We start from the raw sequence: 25,471 nt of genomic DNA on the forward strand, positions 1-25,471 counted from the left end.
AAGGCCGAACCTACCCTGAGATTCCGAACAATACTTAAGTCAGTTAAATTCACATAGAGGTAGCGGGGTTCGCGTCAATATGTGACATTTGTTTTGTGGAATAGAAGAAGAAGTTCACTTTATTTTAGCAACACTCTTTATTTACTTCCAAACGTTTTGTATTCATTATCCTTGCTCTTATATTTAACAGAATTTTATTACTTAAAACTTGAGGTTTTTTAAGTTTCTAGTTTTCGGCTACAAGTATTAATTTATACTACTATGCTGCAGTACAATAATTAACCATTTATGTAGTAATTGTTATGGCTGTTGTTATCCTGTTTTGGCCATAAAAAACATCAGGTGTTTTTTTGTTTATGCATTTATATTGTTATTATCTTCTGTGTTTTGTTTTCTGGGTGTTATTTTTTGAATAATAAAATAAAAATTGATATGCCGTAAGCTTGGGTTTAATTTGTGGCAGGTAGTTTTCAAATGATGTTATTTTAATTTTTTTAATATGATAGTTTTTAAACTATTCATCATAATTTCGTCTCTTTAGGTGAATATAGTAAGTTCGAGTGCCATGGATCCATTTACGATCCAAAATCAAATCCGAAACAACGCAGAAGAACTGCAAGATTATTTGAAGGATCTAAGTTTGTGGAATAAAGAAATGAAAAGAAAGGAAGCAGATTTAGAAGATAGACCTTCGTACTCCAAAGTACAGGTAACGTTACATGCTAGTGATCCGGTGAGCTGTCTTGAACATGAATTCCCATTACCCTTCTTTTAAATTTTGGTTAGTTATTGGTTAGCTTAGTTTTTCTGTGAAAAAAAGAGAATGCTACTAAGTTGCTTGATTGTTATGCAGAGAGGAATTTTAGAATTCTCACTGGTTTATGAAATTCTTAGTAGAGGTACAAAGGCATTGAAGTACTGGTGAATTGTGGGATAATAAACAAACACGAGAGTATAAAGAAAAATTTATTTAGATGTTTATTAGATTCAAATTAAAGTATAAATAGCCCTTTCTGCCAAAACATGTTTGGTAGACTTAGACACATGAGAGGGGTTATGGAGGTATTTCTGAGAGAGAGGTTCTTTCAGTAAATCTGTATTGTACGGATTAGCGCCAAAAAAAATCGTACAAATATGAAATAACTTTCATTATATGCTCTTTTACGTCCTCTTTTCAAAACCGCCTGCGGAGATTAAAAATTCCAATTACTTTTGGAGATATTGCCGTTCTTATTTTGCAATACAAGCCCTATGTAATCATTCAACAGACGCCATTTTATATTTTGCCGTGTGTGCGTGAATGCCTAAATAACAGAAATTTTCCATTAGGTAAGGTTAGTTACATGATAAATACTTCAAAATAAACGGAAATTAAAAATACCTACTATCAATTAATTTTACTTGTATAGATTTAAGTATTTATAATGTAACTGACCTGACCTAACAAAACGGGACAAAGGTAGATTAGGTCCGGTCAGCTACAGTATAAATACTTTGAAACTGAACGGACATTAAAAATAATAAAAATTAATTTTAATGGTTGTTTAGTTTTAAAGTATTTATAATGTAGCTGACCTGACCTAACAAACCAGGAAAAAGGATGAACAGTAGGAACTCACGTAATTTTCATTTTACGTGATGTAGTCGTTCAACTACGTCGCGAAAAAAAAAAATCATACTTGTAAACAAGCAACAATGGTGAACGCGGGAAGCCTACGATTCACTCATCTTTCTGGACATACCCGAATACTCACGTTGGCAAGCCTTCTTTCAACAGACGAGAGCAAATATTGTAATAGGATCCTATTACAATATTTGACGAGAGGCAAACGCCCGATCGTGCATCTTCGGTTTTTTTTTGTTTATTGTAAATTAATATGCAACTCATGAAAACTAATGGTCAATTAGGTTATGTTAGCTACATTATAAATACTTCAAAACATTGTGGATGGTTGATTTGGTTAGGATAGCTACATTAAAAATACTGTGAAACCATGTAAACGGTTTCCTAGCGCTGGATAGCTACATATTAAAAAGTTAATTGCTAAGCAACCATAAAATGATTTTACAGTTTTTTTTAATGTAGCTATACTTACCTAATATAACCAACCATCCACAGTGTTTTAAAGTATTTTTAATTACTTCTTGCTAATTTTAAGAAAAGAAGGCTTGCCAACGTGAGTATTCGGGTATGTCCAGAAGGATGTGTGAATCGTAGGCTTCCCCTCAACGCCACATCAGTGCACATCATGAAAATTAAAAAATTCCATATCTCCTAAAGTATTTGGAATTTCTGATCTCCGCCGGGTTTAATGAAAAGAGGAAGTTAAAGAGCACAGAATAAATGTATTTTCGGATTTTTAAAAATTTTTTTAAAAAAATCGCCAAAAAATGAATAATAAAAAATTTGATATCTCCAAAAGTAATTGGAATTTTTTATCTCCGCAGGCGGTTCTGAAAAGAGGACGTAAGATAGCATATAATGAAAGTTATTTCATATTTGTACGATTTTTTTTGGCGCTAATCCGTACAATACAGATTTACCGTTCTTTCTCATTACATTACCAAATAATTACCAAAGAATATATAATTTTAGGTATAATTATTTGGGGTGTGTAGGGGCGCTCTAAAAATTAGTTATGTAAACACCTTAAAATGAATTTATTGAGTTCCTTTTTATTTTTAATCATTCTGTGCATCCACAATCCAATGTTTCAAGTAATTCACATGTAATTAACTATTTTGATTTTCGGGAGGTTAGGTTATCAACATAAAAAAATACTGTAAAATTGTTGTGCAATATGTTTTTTTGGTTCAAGTTAGCTACTAAAATAATTTAGATGCTGTGATTTTAATGTTGCTGACCTAACGTTTCACTTTCTAGCAATCACAGACATGTGCGTGTAACCTAACCTAGCAAAAAAGATGACCTATTTACCAATAGTAGGTACCTGATACTAACAGTTCTGCTGACGTTTCCCGTACTCTCCTCCGAAACTGTACCACATTCCTCGCAATCAACTTCTCCTCCTCTTAACTATTCCAGTCTCCAATATAATTAAATAAATGAAGGTATTGTTCCATTCGTCATTTGAAACATTGTATCAAACCATAAGGAAACAATTTTGTATAATAAGACAACTTTTGAATCCCAAATTAATCCTTACATTGCTATTATATCTACAATTTACAAATAACAAAACATCATATAGGCCTACAATTAAAGAAAATACTTATTCAATTTTTTAGTCATCTTAAATACAACAAAGTTCGAACATGGTCAGTCTTTCATTATATTAAATATCAAATAAAAAAGTAAAAACAACTTAATTACAAATGTGTATTATTGCTTTAATTATTATTTTTATAACAGTTGGCACAATTACTTGGAACGTGTGAAACACCATAGCCTATTCAGCGTCATGTATACCATAACCTTCCTAGAGGTAATAATTCAAAACATATGTTTGTTACATTGAGTTAAATGGGAAAGAATATTTCTGTAATTCAATAAACTTTGCTGAAGTTAGCTCTATCCGCTGGTTCTATCCGGTCACCCGGGTATGTCATTGCTCTGAGTGCTTGGAATAACACCAGTCTAGATAATTACACGTAAGTAAGGCCAAAGTCTGTTCCGGTTTTTATTTTATTAAGTCAAATAAACAGTAGAGCTGATACATAGGCATCTTCCTACGTGTGTTTACTATAAATAAAAAATTCATTTAGCGAGGGAACCACCGTACAGCTTTCACCAGGGCCTTTAAGGGCCTCGAATGTGTGGTTTTCAGGCTATCTATCACAAACTGGTACTAAACACATGTAGGAAGGTACCTATGTATCAACTCCATCGGTACCGGTTTGGTTTCTATGGTATAAAAAATAAAGTTTGTGTTAGCCTGATAACCACATATTTGAGTCCCTTAAAGGGCCTGATGCAACCTTTATAGTGGTTCCCTTGCTAAATAAATTTCTTATTTATAGTAAACACATGTAGGAAAGTACCTATGTATCAGCTCTATCGGTACTGGTTCGGTTTCTGTGGTATAAAAAAAGGATTGTGACAGATAACCTGAAAACCACATATCGAGGCCCTGGTGCAACCTGTACGGAGGTTCCATCTCTAAATAAATATTTTTTTGACTTGACAATGTCTAATAAATCGATGAACGTCGGCTACATGCACAAAAAAGTGTCCCGTTGCGCACATTGTGCCGTTACGCTGTGTCCCGTTATGCACATTGTGCCGTTACGCTCATTGTTCCGTTACGCTGTGTCCCGTTATGCTCATTGTACGCTTGCGCCGCATCTATCTCTCTTCCACTCGACTGTTTTTAAAGTGAAGTGAAAAGTTAATGTGGTTTTCATTGCTTATTACCACAACAATTTCGGCAATAAAGGTTAATTATTCTTGCATTTTAAAAATCTGATTACTAGTATAATGTCAAGTATTTATTCTTTTATTATTAAAATAATAAAAATTATTCAATTTTATTCATAAACTATGCAATCATTTCATCAATGTGCAGCGGGGGGGGGGGGGGGTTGAGCATGGTCCCTACCTATCCCTAACTGCAATACAGAGAGTAACAAGAAGAAAAAAATAAAGGGTTCTATTACCCTTATTTAAGGCGCAGTAAGGTTTTGAAGTAAATCCAAAGTTACCAAAAATAACATTTTATTATAGACGAAACAGGTATATATATATAAAAGTACAATTTTAGATAAAGGACATAAATAATAATAATACTGATGATTATAAGCTGCACACACTAGCTCAATATACCAATTGGGCTGTAGTAACAATTCCGTGCATAATAAATTATTCATGAGTCAATTTGGCACATGGCCACAAACATAGAATTCTTTGCATTATACATTTTTGTATATTTGTATATTTCAATCGCCTTAAATCTTTTACTTAAGTGTTTACAATATAATAACGTGGTTTTCGTGATTCATTTCCAAGATTTTCATAGTCCAATAAATTTGCAATCAACTGCATTTACACGTGAAATCTTACTGCTAATAAAGAGGGTATGAGATACAAATAATTTACATAATACGCAGTTTAGATTACGAGCATAACATTCGTATAAAACATAAGATAATAGTCTGCTGAAATAATAGTGCAGAAAAAATCAAATACACACAACTTTATCCAATAGGACGAACGTTACTTGCGCAAGATCTCTGAACTGTATTAAACAGATGGCTATTCATGACTAACATGATATAAGGTACAACGTATTCTTTCAGCTTACATCAGTATATTCTTATACCTATCGTGATTTTAGGAAATAACGACATAGCATATATATATATATATCGATTTCAGAGCAATACAAATTTAAATGGCCCAAACGCCCGTTCTACAACTCTATCATTAAAACTAATACTGACTTGAAATATATCAGACGTCTGCACGGAAGTACGTCGGGCAGTGACATGAATGAAGCTACAATCATAAGCAAGGAAACACGAACTCTGGCGCATCTACTACCGACAAGAGTTTGATGTAAGTAAGCCTTACTGAGCGCGACGCGAGTGCCATAAAAGAGAGAAATTCAAACAACTAGTATTCAAGTTTGCACTAAATAACAACGAAGCGATACGGTAGGTAACCATAACATAACTGAACCTACTACCATCTGACCGCATACGGACATAATAACCTTCCGAAACCTAACGACGGCGAGCGAGACCCCATCGATATTACCACTAGCATAGATTCACCGTGTTTAAGCCTAACATCGCCTAATGCCCGACGGACTGTCGATCACTCCGAAGAGCAAGCAGACAGTGGCAAAACATGCCAAATCTGGAGCTTATATAGGCCTCTGAAACTACGCCACTAGGCGCTCTAAAATCGCGGCGGGGATGGAGGGAGTAGATGGGAGTGGGGATGGAGGGAGGGAAAGAGACTATAGGGTGGAGGGGGAAAAGGGGAGGAAGACGATGGGAGCGCTACCTATACCGACCGACAGTGTAGCCAACTGCTACAATCCCCCCTCCCTGACTAACCCTTGCCTGGAGATCTGACGACGACCTTGCAAACACATCAATTGACGTAAGACGAATCTCAGTAGGACAATGTTTCAGTGCTCATAAACATGGTGACCTTTAGAATTCGACGAAATCCACTATGTCCAGTAGCAAAACTCTGACGAAGAAACTGATAGTTATAGCATGCACCCCTCCAGGGCTCGTAGTCATGACTGTCTTGGACAGCTCGACGGCAGGATTCCACCACGAACCACTTCCACGGAGCTGGCGTGAGTAGAGGCGGAGATGTCCGGTGGGTCACCATCACGCTACTGCATCAAACACTGGCACCCAGTAGAGCAGACGCAGCAGTATCCGACGGAGCTCCAGAAGACAGAAGCAAGATCTCAACAGGCAGGTCGCAGGTCAGGAGGGGGTGAAGATATTTTGAACTTGTAGGGACGTCTCCCGAGAAGTTGCAGGCAGAAAACAGACGAGGCGAAGGTCGGTCTGACAGCGTGTAGGTTGAGGAAGATGGAATGACGCGTCATCTGAAAAGGGACAAGGGGAGCCGCAAACACCAGACACCCAAATAACACAACAACATACAACACTTGAAATAAACTCCTATAAACTAAACCTAACAAAACTCTAATCAGAAGCAAAGAAGAATTGCCCACAACAATATTCAAGTGACAAACAGCTTAACCTGGGATACATGGGCTTTGCGGAATTTCTTTTTAAACTTACAGCTTTTTAACAATAATGTATTTGCGCCCAGGTACCTATCCACACTATATGGCCCTTCGAAGGGTGCCAATAATTTAACATTTAGCTGGGAAGCTGCCTTGGGTAACTGATAATTTCGACATAACACTAAATCGCCAATTTCAAAATGAGGGGCGGTGCGATTTTGGTTATACACTTTAGCCAAACGAGCTCTAGCTTTACTCAAATTAAATGTAGCTGACTCTAAAGTCTGTTCAAGCTGGCGTTCATCCAAGACGGAATCGATGGGAGGCAGACCCCATAGATTCAACAGGGGATGCAGGAGTTCACGCCCTAGGAATAAGGTGCTGGGAGGATATCCGGTAGAGAAATGAAGGGCGGAATTTAAACCAACATTAATGAAAGATAAATCAGAATCCCACAAACTCTGATCTCCCCGATAATATGAAATTATAATACTCTTTAAAACTTTATTTACGCGTTCAACCTGATTACCCTGCGGAAAATAAGGGGAACTGTACACAGGCTTGACAGCCCACTCAAACAGGAAATTTTTGTAACAACCAGACTGGAAATAAGGGGCATTGTCTGAGACGACCACACATGGAGGACCAAATAATTTAAAGACTTGATCATTTAGGGCTTTAACAATTGTTTCTGCTTTCATGTTCTTAAGGGGTAGAAGGATTACAAATTTAGTAAAAATGTCCATAATAACCAGAATGCAAATATTCCCCTTTTTTGAACGGGTAAGAGGACCAAAAATGTCTATGTGGATCACCTGCCATGGAGCAACTGGAGGGTCAGCTGCATATAATCCTATCTTAGAATTATGTGGGGGTTTAGAGATTTGGCAATCCTCACAGCAACGAACGAACTGACGTACCTCCTCTTGTAAATTTGGCCAGTTTAAATGAGCGGCGATACGACGATACGTTTTGTCAATCCCTAGATGACAGCCAAACACTGAAGCATGGAAATATGATAGAACCATGGGCCTTAACAAATTTGGGACCACAGCTCGACGAGCTTTTCCGGATACACCAGTGAAATATATTAAGCCCTGCTCCAATACAAATGGTATAACTTTCTTAGCCTGAAGGTCTTTAAAAATCTGTTGGCATAAGGGATCTTGTTTTTGACATTCTTTAATATTAAAGTAGGATTCCGGCTGTAATTTATAGGCAAGTAACTGATCGCTATGGACCGGATTATCTGGGGTATCTGTAATTTGTTCAAACTCCCTTGGGCAAAACATTCGCGATAAGGAATCTGCAATAACATTTTCCTTTCCTTGAATATGATGAATTTGAAACCGAAACCTAGATAGCCTGAGGATCCACCTACCTAGTTTCCCTAACTGGTGAGGGTGGTTAAACAGCCAGGACAGTGCCCGGTTATCAGTGAAAAGATCAAATTCTGCTGAATCAAGATAACCTTCAAATTTTTCTAGGGCAAATAAGCATGCTAAGGCTTCCTTTTCGTAAATTCCTAGACTTTTTTCTGCGTCGGACAAGGAACGACTTGCGTATGCTATGGGCCTGATTTTATTTTCCTTCAAATGACCTATGACAGCTCCTAATGCTACCGAAGAAGCATCCACTTGTACGGCAAATCTTTTGTTAAAATCTGGTAAGATTAGAATGGGCGGAGTGGTTATACATTGTTTTAAGGTTTGAAATGAGTTTTCCTGATCTGATCCCCAGCAGAATTCTGCATTCTTTTTACGTAGTTGGTTTAGGGGTGCGCAAATTGCTGAATAATTTTCAATAAAGCGAGAAAAATATCCGATCATCCCTAAAAATATTTGTATACCTTTTACATTAGTCGGTCTGGGAAACTGTACAATAGAAGAAATTTTTGTCGGATCCATGATTAAATTACCCTGTGAAATAATAAACCCTAAAAATTTAACTGAGGTTTGACCAAACTCAACTTTATTAGGATTAACAGTGAGATGTGCTGCACGCAACCTTGTAAGAACTTCAGTGATGTGTTGTAAATGTTCCTCAAAAGAATTACTGTATATGATTATGTCATCGATGTAGTTGAACACAAATTTATATTTTACGTCTGCTAAAATGTGATCCAAAATTCTGCTCATTGCTTGGCTACCAAAGCTGACACCCATGGGAATGCGATTAAACTCATAGTGCCCGAAAGGAGTGGAGAAGGCGGTATATTTACGACAGCCCGGGTCTAAATAACACTGATGAAAACTATTGTTTAAGTCTATGACTGAGTAGAACTTTGCCTTTCCCAGATGTTGCAAGGCGCTCTCGATAGTTGGTAACGGATAAACGTCCTCATAGGCAATTTTTTTGTTTAAAGGAATATAGTTGTGCGCCATGCGCCAACTGACGCCATCTTTCTTTCGGACTAAAAAGGTTGGAGTGCTAAAATTTGATGTAGACTTTGAAATGACACCGGCTGAAAGTAGCTTATTGACAATGTCACGCATTGCCTGTAACTTAGGTGGTGAACAACTATATCGCTTACTACGCACAGGATTTTCGTCTTTTAGGTAAAACCTAAAAGGTAAAATGTCACAGTTACCTATCTTAGTCGTAATAACATCGGAAAACTTCTGAATGATAGACCTAATGGCAGACTGGTGGTCCGTGCTTTCAATATCACGACATTCCATGACAAAATTATTTGATGACTCAAACCTCAAGGATACCTTAACGTTAGGGTTAAAGCCAAAATGCAGCTCATGTTGATCTAAATCCAAGATACACCTTGTTTTCCCCAAAAAATCTAAACCAATTATAAACTCTGGTGTGATGTTGGGTACAACAGAAAATTTCCAATCCCACGAAAAATGCTTTATTTTGAAATGTAATATCACAGCTTTGTCTGACTTTAAACATTGCCCATTTGCGACACAAATATTAATAGAGTCAGCAGTAAATTTATGTTGCGGAAATAAATGAGGAAAAAGGGTAATTAACCTTTGTAGAAAATTTTCACTTATTACTGAGCGTGAAGCCCCAGTGTCAACCAAGGCGGAAAAAAAATGATTATGTATCTGTACCGGTAGGTAATGTAAATAACTACTAACAGAGGATTTTTTTAGAAAACGACAGAGTCTACCTCTTTTCCGACCTGTCACTGCCAGTTTAAAGGACACTTATTACGATAGTGTCCAATCGCCTTACAAGAAAAGCATTTGCGGTCATTCAAACTGACACGCACCTTGTCACAGGTTTCCACTGAATGCCCAAACTGACAACAATTGGCGCAACGAGTGTGGCGGAATTCATGCACATCCTGTACCTGGCGAGCTGGCTGGGCGGCGTTCGCACGACTATCGGCCACGCGCGCCGCGGGGTAACTTACACAGGGCGAACTGCCTCTGTCTGACGGAACGCGAGATTCACGACTACCACTTTCAGTCGCAAATAACCGCTGATTTCTGTCATGGTACTGGTTTGTTTTGTAATAGTTTACCCCTTTATGTTTATTAACATCCATAACCGGCTTACTGTAGGATTCTTTAGACAATGTGATCGAGCTGTGTCCTTTGTTCGTGTTAGATGTAACTTCTCCTTTGGCAGCATACTCAACGTCGTACTTGTTTGCGGAAGAAAGGCGTGCTTCCACCTCACTTGCCCACGAGCGCAAGGAGTCGAAAGTTGAAGGAGGCACGAGCATACTAGACAAACTTATAACTCGTGGCGCCACATTACCTAATATGAGTTGGACTAAATCTCCCTCATTATATTCTAGTTCCAACACGCCTGCATAGGCAAGTACGTTATCCACAAATTGCGGGACCGACTCATCAGGTTTTTGAAACCTAAGTACTAGATCACGACGACATGCGTCCATGACGCGGGGAGGGCACACAGAGCGAATGACTTCAGATTTAAAAGTGTTGAAATCTTTTCCCTGTATTATAGCTTCAGTGAGACGGCTAACATAAGTACCTGTACAGTTAGTTAATAACCCTTTCATCAGAGATCCTACGGGTACCAAACTCAATTTACTTAATCTGTCAGCACTAAGGAAAAAGTCTAAAATACTTTTTACGTCAGAGCCCTCCAATGGCGGAAGGGATTTTAAAACACTGAAATACAATTTTAAGGAAAAGGGATCGGAAACGGGACTCACGCTAGGAGAAGTCTGCGTCCCAGGAGTCTCGGCTGTGATGTCACCACTCGGCTCGGCCGCCTCGCGCATAAAGCGAATAAGTCGCGCACGAAGCGCGGCCACAGTATCGGAAGGCTCGGAAGGGAGTTGATTTTCTTCCAAGTACCGCATCAAATCTTCACGGTGGAGTCGGTAGACCCAACTCACACCGCTCGTCGCACCGCTCACGGCCATCATGAAACCAAAGAACAAAACCTTGGAGCTGCCTTAAAAGCAGAGTTGCGCAGTCCTTGCAGCGGGAGGGGGGGGGGGGGGGGGTTGAACATGGTCCCTACCTATCCCTAACTGCAATACAGAGAGTAACAAGAAGAAAAAAATAAAGGGTTCTATTACCCTTATTTAAGGCGCAGTAAGGTTTTGAAGTAAATCCAAAGTTACCAAAAATAACATTTTATTATAGACGAAACAGGTATATATATATAAAAGTACAATTTTAGATAAAGGACATTAATAATAATAATACTGATGATTATAAGCTGCACACACTAGCTCAATATACCAATTGGGCTGTAGTAACAATTCCGTGCATAATAAATTATTCATGAGTCAATTTGGCACATGGCCACAAACATAGAATTCTTTGCATTATACATTTTTGTATATTTGTATATTTCAATCGCCTTAAATCTTTTACTTAAGTGTTTACAATATAATAACGTGGTTTTCGTGATTCATTTCCAAGATTTTCATAGTCCAATAAATTTGCAATCAACTGCATTTACACGTGAAATCTTACTGCTAATAAAGAGGGTATGAGATACAAATAATTTACATAATACGCAGTTTAGATTACGAGCATAACATTCGTATAAAACTTAAGATAATAGTCTGCTGAAATAATAGTGCAGAAAAAATCAAATACACACAACTTTATCCAATAGGACGAACGTTACTTGCGCAAGATCTCTGAACTGTATTAAACAGATGGCTATTCATGACTAACATGATATAAGGTACAACGTATTCTTTCAGCTTACATCAGTATATTCTTATACCTATCGTGATTTTAGGAAATAACGACATAGCATATATATATATATATATCGATTTCAGAGCAATACAAATTTAAATGGCCCAAACGCCCGTTCTACAACTCTATCATTAAACCTAATACTGACTTGAAATATATCAGACGTCTGCATGGAAGTACGTCGGGCAGTGACGTGAATGAAGCTACAATCATAAGCAAGGAAACACGAACTCTGGCGCATCTACTACCGACAAGAGTTTGATGTAAGTAAGCCTTACTGAGCGCGACGCGAGTGCCATAAAAGAGAGAAATTCAAACAACTAATATTCAAGTTTGCACTAAATAACAACGAAGCGATACGGTGGGTAACCATAACATAACTGAACCTACTACCATCTGACCGCATACGGACATAATAACCTTCCGAAACCTAACGACGGCGAGCGAGACCCCATCGATATTACCACTAGCATAGATTCACCGTGTTTAAGCCTAACATCGCCTAATGCCCGACGGACTGTCGATCACTCCGAAGAGCAAGCAGACAGTGGCAAAACATGCCAAATCTGGAGCTTATATAGGCCTCTGAAACTACGCCACTAGGCGCGCTAAAATCGCGGCGGGGATGGAGGGAGTAGATGGGAGTGGGGATGGAGGGAGGGAAGGAGACTATAGGGTGGAGGGGAAAAAGGGGAGGAAGACGATGGGAGCGCTACCTATACCGACCGACAGTGTAGCCAACTGCTACAAATGTTTTGTTATGATGTCACGTTAAACTATCGTCCGTAAACAGACTTTACAGACAACCAATTTTTTTTTATAGTTAACATATGTAGGGAATGTACGTACCTATGTATCAGCTCAATCGGTACCAGTTTGGTTTATGTGCATCAAAGTCATCTTTGTAATAGCAAAGGTTCAGAAAATTCTTACGATTTTTGTACTGTGCAGCTGAACCATCTGAAAAATAGTAGGTACTTTTTTTTTCCAATTTGGCTAATAATTTCTCAGAAATAGGATTAACTTTTTTCTGAAAAGCATGAAGAATTACAATATTGTGTGTTAGGCAGTCTGATATAAATACAAAACTTTGGTGAACTAGTTATTCTTTTCCTGTTTCTTGATTGCTTTCCTTGAGATACCTAGGTATACTGCAAAAGGGTGCACAGTAGCCATAGAATTGTTCCAATAAAACTCTTGAGCCTCATTTTGTAGAACAAACAAATAATTTTGGGTATAATCCAATGTTAGTACAGCTTCACTTTCTTCCAACAAAGATTGTTTTTCAGAGAGAAACCTAAATTGTTGTTAGCAACAAAGTCATGGTTTTTTAAGGTTACCTACTCATTTGACTCATCAAATGGTTTGGTAAATATTTTGCAATTGCATCTGTCAACAGTAATCCATTGTTTGTAAGTGATGTCAATCATTTCCTCTTGAAAAAAACCTGGTTAAAGCATCTTTAAATTCATCAATATCGAGACAGTAATCACATTTATTTAGGAAGCATGCCTGTAATGGTATTGCACATAACTTTAGCCATACATTCCTTGTAACTCGATAAAGGAGTTTCAGAGCCAGATAATTCCATATTAAACCAACATCAGTACATACAAACACTTAAACTGACGTGAAACTGTGAGAGTTTACAAAACATAGTTTAAATAAATATAATTTAAACTTACAAATGCCTTAGTGACAAGAAACTGTTAACTACAAAAATATACATAAGAAGAAACACTGAAAGTATTTTTAATACAACAGGAATTTAAATAATCTCCCATCAATATTGACGAGTTTTTAATTTACTAAATCACACAGTTTTTCTAGCCTTCAAGGCCTTTGACAACTACTGAGTTGTGTGAATCCATTTGGAATAGGGGGGAAAAACATTTATTGAGAATCATAGATCTACATGATTTTAGAGTATTTTAAATGAAATTGACCTAACATATATTTAATTTTAGTCATGATCACCAAGATGTGCATAAATCTTTCTTTCAGGAAAAAAAGTAAAGGACAATTATTGTGGGTTTTTATCTGGCACGTTTAAGACCATTGCCATCCTGAATTAGCGATTTTACGGGATTATCTCGATTGTCAATATAGTTTTAACAGAAAACAAAATATAATAATATATAGTACAATGGTATTCAGAACAAGTTACACCTATCCCTCACATAGCACGGCTTCAGATTGTGTGAATTCATTTAGCGCGATTTTAATTTTACTGCCCCAGTCTCAAATTGCACGTCTGTAAACTTCAGTTAGCACGAAATCTCGGCAGGCAAAAAAAAAAGTCGAGCACGACGCCATGAAGTATGTTTCAAATTCTGTGAACATGTGCTGTGGGATACATTTAGCGGAACAGGGGGGGGGGGGGGGAAGAGATGCGCGTGCAGGTCTGACTACGCTATCGGCTGTTGTACAAACATCAGCTATGGCAAGTTAAATTGCGGCTATGGAGAGTAAAGGACCAAATGTTTTTACGTCTGTGCGTATGCCGCCGTGCCGTACCGTTGTCGCCTGGCCACAGACCGGGCCGTGAACTCGTATAGCCAGTGGCAGGGAATTCACTCAAACAAAAGCAACGTCTGCCCATTCAGCTGCCGGTAACTGTAGGTGCTTGATCACTCATAATGCATCGTGTTCAAGTATTTGAGACAAAACTAGAAGTATGACGGTGCGCAGATTATCATGAAGGCCACACTTATGTTGGTCGCACTTTAGGTTTACGCAAGTCAACTGTGCGCACAATCGTACGAAATATGGACTCTTACCAAAAGTTTATATAAGTCTGATGCTGTTCTTTGTACTAGCGGGAATATATTTGACATTAGATACCGGAACAGAAATGAACAGATGATTCACGTGGAAAAGGTTGTTAAATGAATGACCCATTAAAAAAAATTGGCTTGACAGGATTGGTGTGAACCAGGTGGTGATACGCGAATAAGCACTTTGATTTTTGAAAAATCAATTGTAAATCCAGACAGTAATATCGGTTTCACTGTCAGTAAATAATGGTTTGGAAAAGTAAGCGACGTGAGTTGAAGGTCACGCCCAGGCGGGCAAGTCAGCCAGCTGACTGGCGATAAAGTACATAACCACATACCTCCCGTTACACTGTGTCGTATTTGTCATACAAAGTGCGATGGGAGGCATATAAAGATAAATGGTGTGACATATTTATAGTTGAGTGTTATTCAACGCATTTATATTACGTAAAGTATATTCATGTACAATTTTGGAACATATTAAATAAATTAGCCTTGCAATTTATGGAAACTAATGCTTCAGAATACGCAATTTCGAATAACATGAGCATTTTTAGGAACGAATTAGTCGTGCTAAGTGAGGGATAGGTGTATACATAATAAGCTGGTCTATATAAAAACTGCATCCGTGATTCTGATCTGTTCAAAAAAAATCATTACGGATGTGTAACCCTCTAGAAAACAGGAAAAACATTACTTAAATAAAAACTTCGGGAAAATAAACTCAGAATAAATATAAAATGCGGGCAGTGCAGTAATGTGACTTGGTGGACAATGACAACATCCAAAATTCACTTGGAGAAATCTGAAGAGGAGTGGCTAGATTGGTGCTGGACCACATAATGTGCTGAAGCATAGAATGCCAAATGAAAGGCCTTCTTTCGCTGCACAGTAAAACCTCATTTGTCCTGCCTTTGTTGATCCGGATCTCCGGATATAAAGCGGATCAGTTTTGTGGACATTTTATTTAATGTTTACATAAAAATTAAAATTGTATTCTATACATATGCAAATAAAGACGGTTAGCACACGATAATGTACCTGACCATGCTTTATTCAAATGCCATACATGTTTGAAAGAGATGTAAGTTGGTGTATTCTTTGTTCACAAATTATTCGAAAAGTTTTTTTTAATATTTTTTAATGACTTTTAAAAAATATAGGGCATGCATTCTTTGTAATTTTGTTACAATAAATGGAAGGTCTGTTAAGGATTTAGTTTTTCTTATTACCAATATTACCTAGTTAGTCCTGATAGAGCATTAGCATCATATTGAAAACAGTACCTGATGTTTACGTAATTGTCATTCATGTTGTGGGAACAACAATGTTTTTTGCCAATTTTACCAACTCTTACCAATTGTATAGTTAATTATATTATATTATTAAAATCAATGTAATATGTTTGTTTTTATTATTTTATATGTTAAATATTTGGGTTGTATTTATTATATTAATAATGTTTGATACTTTAGGTGTTTTAAATATACATATTGTTTAGTTGATGTATTGTATAGAAATCTATCCAGATCCCTTGTTTTTTTAATTGGAGTATCTTTCCCTTCATGTTTTAGGAGGTGCCACCTGTTCGTAGCAAGAGGAAGAAAGTAAAACAAGGTGTTGAAAGTGGCAGTAAGCAGAGTAATCAAAGAATTTCTGGATTAGATTACAGCTCTTGGGAAAAATTTGATGTTGTAAGTAACAAGATCAAATTAGGGATGCGTATTACAAAATGTGTGTGCTTGTGTCACAGTTTTTTTAATGGGGTGTATAAAGGGCAATAATTTTTAATAAATATGTGGTTACGAAATGAAAAAAATATATATAGATGGCAGCACCAGCACCGTTATGAATTGTGGGGACCAACCTATCAGGGGGGTGGGATGGTATGGAATACCCCGCACAGGAGGGGTGTCCGAGGGGCCTAATTTTTTTTCAAAATTGACCTCAGAACTAATCTTTGATATCCTTTTGGTTAATGATTTGACTTTTTATTTTGATTATATTTTTAGCAGAATGAAAATAATATCATGGAAAACTAATCTTTGATATACTTTTGGTCAATGATTTGACTTTTTATTTTGATTATATTTTTAACAGAATGAAAATAATATCATGGAATAAACTTAAAACAAAATGGTTGAAAGTTGAAACACACTTTATTTGACCTGATCCTAATCAAAATAAAATTAGTGTTTGTAAAGATTTTGACAATAATTAAAACAATTTGATTATAGTTTAAATTAAAGGAAACAGAACAGTAATATTACAAGGTAAATAATAAATTTCAAAATGAAATAAAACATAAAATAATGGACTCATTTATTTATTGTTCAAACTTCAAACTGATCGAAACAAATTATGCCCACGTTCAGTAGCAGATATAAAAATCCTGGCAACCTTTTTTGTTTCAACTTGTTCTAATAGCAGCTTGTGCACAGACCTATAGCTGCATGATTAAGCCTCTTTTGGGACATTGCGGTTCTCAAATATGTTTTTAGCCGTCTTAGGGTACTGAAGCTACGTTGAGCGTGATGCTTTTACTAAAGCTTCCACGTTAACAAACAGCTCTCTTTTCATGGAAAGTAAAACCTTTTTTTGCATCTGCAACACATTTTCATCATTTTTCTTGTGGAAAACGTTGAGCTCGCTTTGTGATGAACGAACATCAATTTCTGGGTACATGGCTACCTCGTCAAGACCTTTATGTGTATTTAGTAGAATATTCTCCATCAAAATATGTTTCTTCATTACACATTGCTCTAAGATCCGTGTCTATTATCTCAAAGTATTCTCGCCTGTACTCTCTTCAACTGACAGAAAATGATGTGGTTCAATTCATTCACATAATTTTTTGGGCACTGTAATTTTTCTTGGGAATTTCAGCTCCTCTAAGTAAAGCTCGCAGATCTTTAGACTACATTCTTCAAATAAAGAAGAAAACTGATTGCATTAAGGCCCTACAACTGCGTGTTCTACTGTAGAATAAAGGCCAGAAACAGTTCTTTTTTCTTCATGAAAATGTTCAAAATTTTAAGAAATTAAATGATTTTTTTTCCAATCACCAAACCAAGATACATATTACCATTGGTAGACATTCTCATAAAACAGCAGCTCCCCCCATACCCTTGTTGTTGGTTGAGAGTCATAAGACCTAATAGATATTTAGCCAATTCCATTCCTTCAAACTAAATTTCTCAGCAAAAATATAGTGGAATTTCTTTTATGTAGTACCTGTAGCAAGTTAATAGATGCCAATAAAATCGCATTGCTGTCGCGCTCGAACAGATTTCGATATCCTCCGAAGCTGGACTGCTTGCCGCCACGTTCAGTTGAATATTAATCACATAAATAATTATGTACCATTCAGTGTCAGTTTAAGTCACATTCAATGTCTCGTTTTCTTTTCAATCCATTACACTAAGAACAACTTGCTGACACAGATGTTTAACGTTAAATCAACGACAGTGTGTTCCGACACAGCCCCACCCAATTTTTTTGGATATACGCCATTTCTGGTTACACTGTGCGTCATAAGAAACCTCAATAATGGACAAAAAATATTAACATGCAAACACACAGAAAACAAGCTTAAATCAGCTGATGTCAAAAGTTAAAAAGCATAGACAGCACAGAATATTCAGTGGAAGGAATTAGTCAAAAGAGTATTAGATTACAGACAGACATAGTGAGCTTACAGCGACGAGACAATCCGTTAAGGAGGTTTATTATGACATACAGTGTAACCAGCAATGGCAAATGTAAAAAAAAAAAAAATATTCCCCATTGAAAGAACTATTCAAAGAACTTGATGTAAGCTTTTGGACATACGCCATTGCTAAGAACTTTTTCTGTAGAAGAAAACTAAAAAATACCCAAAAGACAAAAAAACACAATTTAAGCAAAGAATTGCTGTTGTCAACAGGATGTAAACACCACATAATATTCCATAACAGGAATATGATCAACAAACAAAGAAAAACAAAGAAAAATTGACTAAAAACACTAAAAAAAAAAACCTCACAAATGATGACAGCACAAAAATATTGAACCCAAAAAAATTCAGCACAATAGTTGAAACGAGACAAAAACACGACAAAACGAAAAGACAGAACAAACACAAAAGTTTTTCCAAAAAGAAAACAAGCAACGTTTCGGGAACTGATATCTGCTCCCGTCCTCAGGCAGAGACGCACATGGTACGAAAACACAGGTGCGACTCAAATCTGCTGTCATCATTTGTGGGTTTTATTTTTTTTTTCGTTCTTTTAGTCCATTTTTCTTTGTTTTTCTTTGTTTGTTGACCAAATTCCTGTTATGGAATATTATGTGGTGTTTATATCCTGTTGACAACAGCAATTCTTTGCTTAAATTGTGTTGTTTTGTCTTTTTGGTATTTTTTAGTTTTCTTCTACAGAAAAAGTGCTTAGCAATGGCATATGTCCAAAAGCTTACATCAAGTCATGCACTCCCATTGCACAAATCTTTCAAAGATAATATTCAAAGAACGTAACACTTTATATGTACTAATGTGATCCAGTCACCCACCTGTCCCTATGCTGGGTTCCAGGAGAAGGCCTGTGAGATGGTTGACGTGGACAGCTCCCAGAGTGAGTCGGAACTGGAAGTGCCGGCCCAGGTCCAGTACCGACTTATGGAAGAGGCGTCATTCGAAAAGGAAAAGGTGACTCCTTCTTTACTTCTGTGTTAACGGAACTGTGACGATACACTATTGCAAAAATGAATAGCAAATAAAAAAACAAAGGCGGTTAGCGAAGAAGTCACGAAACCCCAAAGAATATTCCAAATTTCCTCTAGTTTATTTTTAATTTATCAGAAGGGTTTGATATTATTCATCTCAATACAGTTATTAGTTCATACTTAAAATGCAATGTCAAATAAAATCGCAGCTTGTTCTAAACACTGAATACGCAAATAGACTTGTGGAAATTCGTACAAATGATATAATGTAATATGAGTGGTCAAATTTAATTACATTTAGCTCATTTTATTTATGATGACATTGATGTCAAGTAAAAGGATCACATTTTAATTTCTGCATGTTGTTAAGAAACTTTGTGTTCTTAACTGGATACTTAAATATGATATTTCTAAAAAAAAAAATTATATTGTAATTTATTTATTTTCCTTTAAATGGTTTTTATTTGTATTTGTTCTTTCACAAATTGCATTAATTTTTGTTTATCACTTATCTACTTATCTGACAATGTGTGTTTGTTGCAGGGGAACCAGTTTGTGAAAAGTCAAAAGTGGGATGATGCCATTAAGTGCTACACCCGGGCGATCAAATGTTACCCTCACGACGCCATATTCTATGCCAACAGAGCTTTGTGCTACTTGAAGACTAAAAAGTAATTCTATTGTACCCGTAATTGCTAGCATGTTGATAGCTTGTAGTGTTTGCCCTAAGTTGCCATCTGTTGTCTTGTGTCACCTTGTTATAAAAAAATTAGACTAAGGACCCAGGTAGTTTGAAGATTGATTTTAATTTGGTTGTATACTACTGCAAAAATTACACCTAGGCAATCTGGATTCAGTTCTCAGCGGGATTGAATCCAAAAATTTTTTAATGTACTTTCTCATGAGTCTTTGGATTTTTTTTTTATGGGAACCCATCCATGGATTCAGGAAATAATCCATTTTTTTTTATCAGCCACAGTCTCTAATAAACTCGGTGTCAACAAGAGTTCAGGCCTTAAGAAATAATTCATATGTAATGATAATTGAGCTGCAGTCATTTTGGGAGCCCCTTGGTCATGCACATAATGACCAGTTATCAGTAAAGTAAATGAGCCTACTAAAAGACTAGAGTAGAATATAGCAAGGGAAGAGCAGATTTAGTTAGAGCATACAGAAAATTTTAATTTCAATTTGACACCAAGTGAATTTTCAAAATATCTGGGCCTTTAAGAGCAACAAATCATGCAGTGTTTAATTTGCCTGTCTAACATTTTTACCTTTTTTAAAACAGTTTTATGTTTTGAAATACGTTTTATGTACTATTATTCTTATTCCTGCATACAAATATGCGACCTGAATTTTTTTTTTAGTTATACGATTCAGATAAATTCTCAGAAATAGTTGGCAATTGTGTGCAGTACAAGCAAATGATATTCAAGGTAAATGATGGTTTCTGCCCATGTAGCACAGGAGCACCAATCGACAATGGCGGATACAGTACTTGTGTTTGAGGGTGATTTAAAAAAAAAAAAAAAATCTGAATATGTGTATTCAAAAACCTTGCTTCGATCATGGACGCTAACTAACACTACTGATGGATGGGTCTGCAGTAGCAGCCATAGGCAATGCTGCTTCTCTTGCAGTTGTAGTCGCAGTTGTTGTCACAACTCACCTTGCACACCGCCTTCACCGACGTCTCGCAGACGTTTATCCCAGCGTGGAAGGGATCGGGATTGCGATCACCCCTGTTGTCTCGTAGGCTAGAACTCTGGCGCTTGAATCAAGGGTTTGAGCGTCGTCGTCGTTTCAGCTTCAAGGCGGCGGAGACGGACTGCACGTCCGCGCTGAGGCTGGACGACACGTACGTGAAGGCGTACCAGCGGCGCGCGGCGGCCAGAACGGAGCTGAGCCAGCCGCTGGAGGCCGCAGGGGACCTGCGCAAGGTCCTGGAGCTCGAGCCCAAGAACTCCGCCTCCAGGCAGGAACTGGCCAGGCTGGAGAAGAACAGCCTGAAGCAGAAGGTAACGTGCTCGGTGCGTTGCGCTTGCAGACCGATCCCGGGACAGGCCCTTGATCTTTAGATCAGGGTTTCTACATCCTCGCCTCTAGGTTTGCTGCTAGAGTTTGGTAAATAGAAGGGAAAAAAATTTATGCGTGTGGACCCTTAATATTACTGAAGCGAAAAATTCTCCGACTAAATTTTTCTGCGTATGCAATTGCAACATCTTTTTGGAAACACCGAGTTTGGAGCGAAATACGACTGTTTCCCATTGTGTTAATCGACACATTTTTTTTCTGGAACGCTCAAGTAGTCATGTTGAACGTGTTGTGAGCCTCCTCATGAGACAAATGTTCAGTAATGAAATGAGTCAACTGATGCATCCGTGGAATAAACGTTAATTGCCCAAGAATTATTTTTATAAATTTTGAAATGAGGTTTTTTTTCTCTACGCAGCTAACTAAAATGAAGTTTTGTTTCATTAACACATATAATTAGTTAATTAGTTTTACAGTGAAATATTGCATCAAAATCTACTTTCATATAGTTTTTTTTGTGTTTTCATTCTGAAAGTTTAAATACTTAGGTTCCTTCGGAAATGCTACAAGTTTTCATTGTCGTGATTTATTAATTTTTAATTGAAAATATCACTGTGCTATTGAAGGGTTTTAAGTGTAAGCACATTATTCAGAAACTTGAATTTCATTAGCGTAGCTGATACAAAAAAGGGAATAAATACTAAATTGTAGTACTAACATAATAATAAAATTAGGTATGTTACAGACATTAGAAGCCATGAAAAACTCAGACAAAAAAAATTCACTTCAATTTTCAAACTGATGATGGACACAAAAATTGAATGGCCTTTTTTTTATATTGTATAAAGATTATTCATATCTTGTCTCATTTAATGATATCATTACCGAAAAATTCTCTGGTGTAAACAATAATAACATACCTAGATGCTTTTACACATTTTCAAGTGATCTTACAAAAAAATTGTGTACGGTGAAACTTCATTACAAGTACCTTACTTAAAAAAAATTTCTTACTTTAATGTATACATTTCAAGATTCATTCAAGATGTTTTACATGTAGTAACTAATAGTTCAACATAAATTTTGTACTTTCATTATTAAGTAGCACTATTGTGTTTTTTTTTCCTGGTACATTGTAAGGAGATGTTCATTAAATGATTCACGAAAGGGGGAATTTTGATTTAATATAAAATTTTGTACATACACCATGTCAGGTTTGCACTGTTTTCAAGAATGCAAAATAAAATATAAAAAATGAAAACATAAACCCACAGAGAACAAGCCTAAAACAGCTGATGTCGAACAGATGAACCCAGTGATGAAACTAAACGGGTATTACGGACAACTCAATGAAGATACACAGATGAACACATTCAAACTTTGAATATCAAACAGCACAAGAATTCTGGGGAAGGAATTTAATCATGAAAATTAACAGCACAGATGGAACTCAGTAGGCTAACAACAAGAGACAGTTTCAACAAGAACAGTAAATGCAGACAGACAACAAACTTGGACAATGCAGCAAACTATGAACACAACAATGAAAATAAACAAGTACGTATTACGGACAACACAACAATGACAGTACCGACGAACACAGTCGTTTTCCTATGACAAAACATTTGCAACTTTTTGGGAACTGGCATCTGTTCCCGTCATCAGGTGCAAACAGACTGATATCTGACACTTGAAAATAGGGGGTTTATAAATGTATAGCAGGCAAGGTCTCCCTTGATTGGCCACACACTTATGGGCTGATATTATTGGCTGGTGTATTGCTTTGAGGATTGTTAGTTTGCAAGTAAGTTTTGTGGTAATTTTTAAAAAAAATTTAATTAAAGGTATCCGTATATTTTTTAATGCAATACTTTGTTGACTGATAATATTGTTATTGTCTACAATAAATGCTGATTCCTTTAGTTTCCTTTTAATTGTGTGTTGTTCCTATATTTGTGCTGCAGAAAATGTCCCAGAGTATTTTATATATTAATGAGATACAGCTGTAATAAATAGCATGTTTGTTTGCATTTCTGCTTGATCTGCAAGAGTGCATACAACACTGGCTGGAGTGCTGGAAACTTGAGACAAGAAACTGCTGTGTAATGTCCTTCCTGCATGCTGCAGGCAGCAAGACCAGTTCCTCAGGAGCCCAGAAGCAAGAGCTCCGTAGAGTCGCTCCCGGGGCCCTCTGGCCTGTGTGGCATCAAGACAGCAGCTATGAAGCAGGTGAAGTGCTCCACCAATCAGGGCATCGTGGAGAAGATCAAGAATGTGGCAGATGATTCGGGCAAAGAGGGCAACCAAGCTGTTGTCGTGCGGCCCATTAAGAAGCCTCCGCATCTTCGTTCGAAAGTAAGTCGTCATTTCGTGCCTTTTGGCCGACCCGTATAAATTTCTTTGAAACAGATATCTTATCTGAATATTATATATGAAAAACTTCATAAAATTTTCATATAAGTGGGTGTCTCAATTCTTAGGTTGTTATACAGTCTTAACGAGTCAGATCAGCATGGCTAAAGACAACCAAACCCAAATAGCAATTGCAGTAAAATTCCCTTACATATGAGCAGTGGGAGCAAAAGTATAAGTTCTGAATTTTAAGGTGAGTTATTTTTGTTTGGTTTAGAATGAATCACAGATTGAAGAAAAGAGTTCTGAATCTTGTTGATATTTCACCTGAAACAGTTGCATAAATAAAGTCTAATACACATACTTAGCTTATGTTAAGTGCACGATTAGATTGAGTAGTCATGCATTACTTTTGTAATCTCACATTTGTACTTTTTTGCTAACACTGCCCAAAAATATGTTTTTTTGCATATGATACAAACAGAAGTGCAGATAGAACTTAATACTGGCAAAATCTGCTTCTGCTGGTCTATCTGCACAACTTTACTTTTGACTTATCTGAATAGTTAGTTTTTGAGTTGAAAAATTTGAGGCTTTGCTGTGAAACGTTTGTTTCAAGTTTGCATAGACTTACATTGCTGTGTACACTTCTAGTACTTTCTTGCTTGTCTGTTGGTTGTTATTTGTGTGTTGAAAGAAGTAAAAAACACTATGTAAGAATACAAGATGAATAACCCTAAAATATCCCAAAATTTAAAAAAAAAAATTTTTCTTACTAATGGGGGAAATAATTTTAGTGATCCCAAAACTTTTCCTAAATTTCAGACTTATAATTTTTAAAAGAATATCCAGCTAGCCAAGTTTAAATGTTACCTGAAGAATCTGCAGAATGGTTTCATTTCATCGTGAACAGAATGGAACAAGAGTTTTGCAAGGTTTTTGTTTCCCCTCCAGAGCCTGCGTGCTTGTGTGCAAGGTCCCAACATTTTTATTTTTTGCCTCATTGCGAGGTAAGTCGACCTTTTTTTTTGTTAGGTTGCCCGAGCTGTCACATGAACACCGCCGGTGGCAGTCATTATGCTAGGGGGGTGAGAGTGGGTGAGCATCTGGTCACCACACCAAAAATCATGCTGACTGTTCTAATCCATTTTTAACGATGTGACTGGTTCTCACATTGTGCTTTTGATGTATTCTGCTCTAAGAAAAATCTTCTGAATCTTTTAACTTTTTTTAATTTCCCGAAGACGAAGACAAAGAAAATTTGTTTTTGATTCAACTTCGACTTTCCGAAGCTTCGCACACTCCAACACAATTTACAACTACCAACAACTTACCACAACTTACCACATTATATAATACCTGTTTTATTTTCTGCAGCAATGTTATAGGTAATTCACAATTTAGTTAATAACTTGCTGGTGCAAGTTTTATTGTGAATAGTAATTACATTTATTAGTTGAACTGTAATAATTTTAATCAGGACCAGTATATGTAGTGCTCCCCTCTGATTTTTTCAATGTGTATCGAGATATTATGGGGATTGCAGAACAATATTTGCAGACAGGTTGTACCAATACACCGACAAAATATTTACTTTTCGTTAAGTAGTTTTATTGAGGTACTATATTAAGCTGTTTGAATAAATTTGTGTAAAATTATAACACATGCTTAGATAAATATAAAACAGTTACTAGGAATTCTACAAATAGTGTTCTGTTTGTACTTAGCATTTTTTTCAACACAACGTAACGTAAGGTGTTTTAAAAAT

General features: G+C 36.7%; 1 protein-coding gene across 4 annotated transcripts in view; it reads left to right on the forward strand.

Moving 5' to 3' along the window:
- Nucleotides 1–369: 369 nt before the first annotated feature.
- Nucleotides 370–25,471, forward strand: part of LOC134533696 (RNA polymerase II-associated protein 3-like) — a 29,954-nt gene continuing 4,852 nt past the window's right edge. Inside the window, exons 1-7 of one of the 4 annotated variants that reach the window (XM_063371284.1) lie at nucleotides 386–463; nucleotides 542–709; nucleotides 16,188–16,307; nucleotides 19,184–19,297; nucleotides 19,858–19,985; nucleotides 21,125–21,335; nucleotides 23,479–23,706. In XM_063371284.1, the coding sequence (XP_063227354.1) occupies nucleotides 566–709; nucleotides 16,188–16,307; nucleotides 19,184–19,297; nucleotides 19,858–19,985; nucleotides 21,125–21,335; nucleotides 23,479–23,706 (945 nt within the window). In that variant the 5' untranslated portion in view covers nucleotides 386–463; nucleotides 542–565. Of the gene's footprint in view, nucleotides 710–16,187; nucleotides 16,308–19,183; nucleotides 19,298–19,857; nucleotides 19,986–21,124; nucleotides 21,348–23,478; nucleotides 23,707–25,471 lie in introns of all 4 variants that reach the window. The other 3 variants (XM_063371258.1, XM_063371267.1, XM_063371275.1) reach the window with 3 other exon arrangements.

This window comes from Bacillus rossius, chromosome 1 (genome assembly GCF_032445375.1).
Source record: "Bacillus rossius redtenbacheri isolate Brsri chromosome 1, Brsri_v3, whole genome shotgun sequence".
Taxonomy (NCBI): Eukaryota; Metazoa; Arthropoda; class Insecta; order Phasmatodea; family Bacillidae; genus Bacillus; species Bacillus rossius.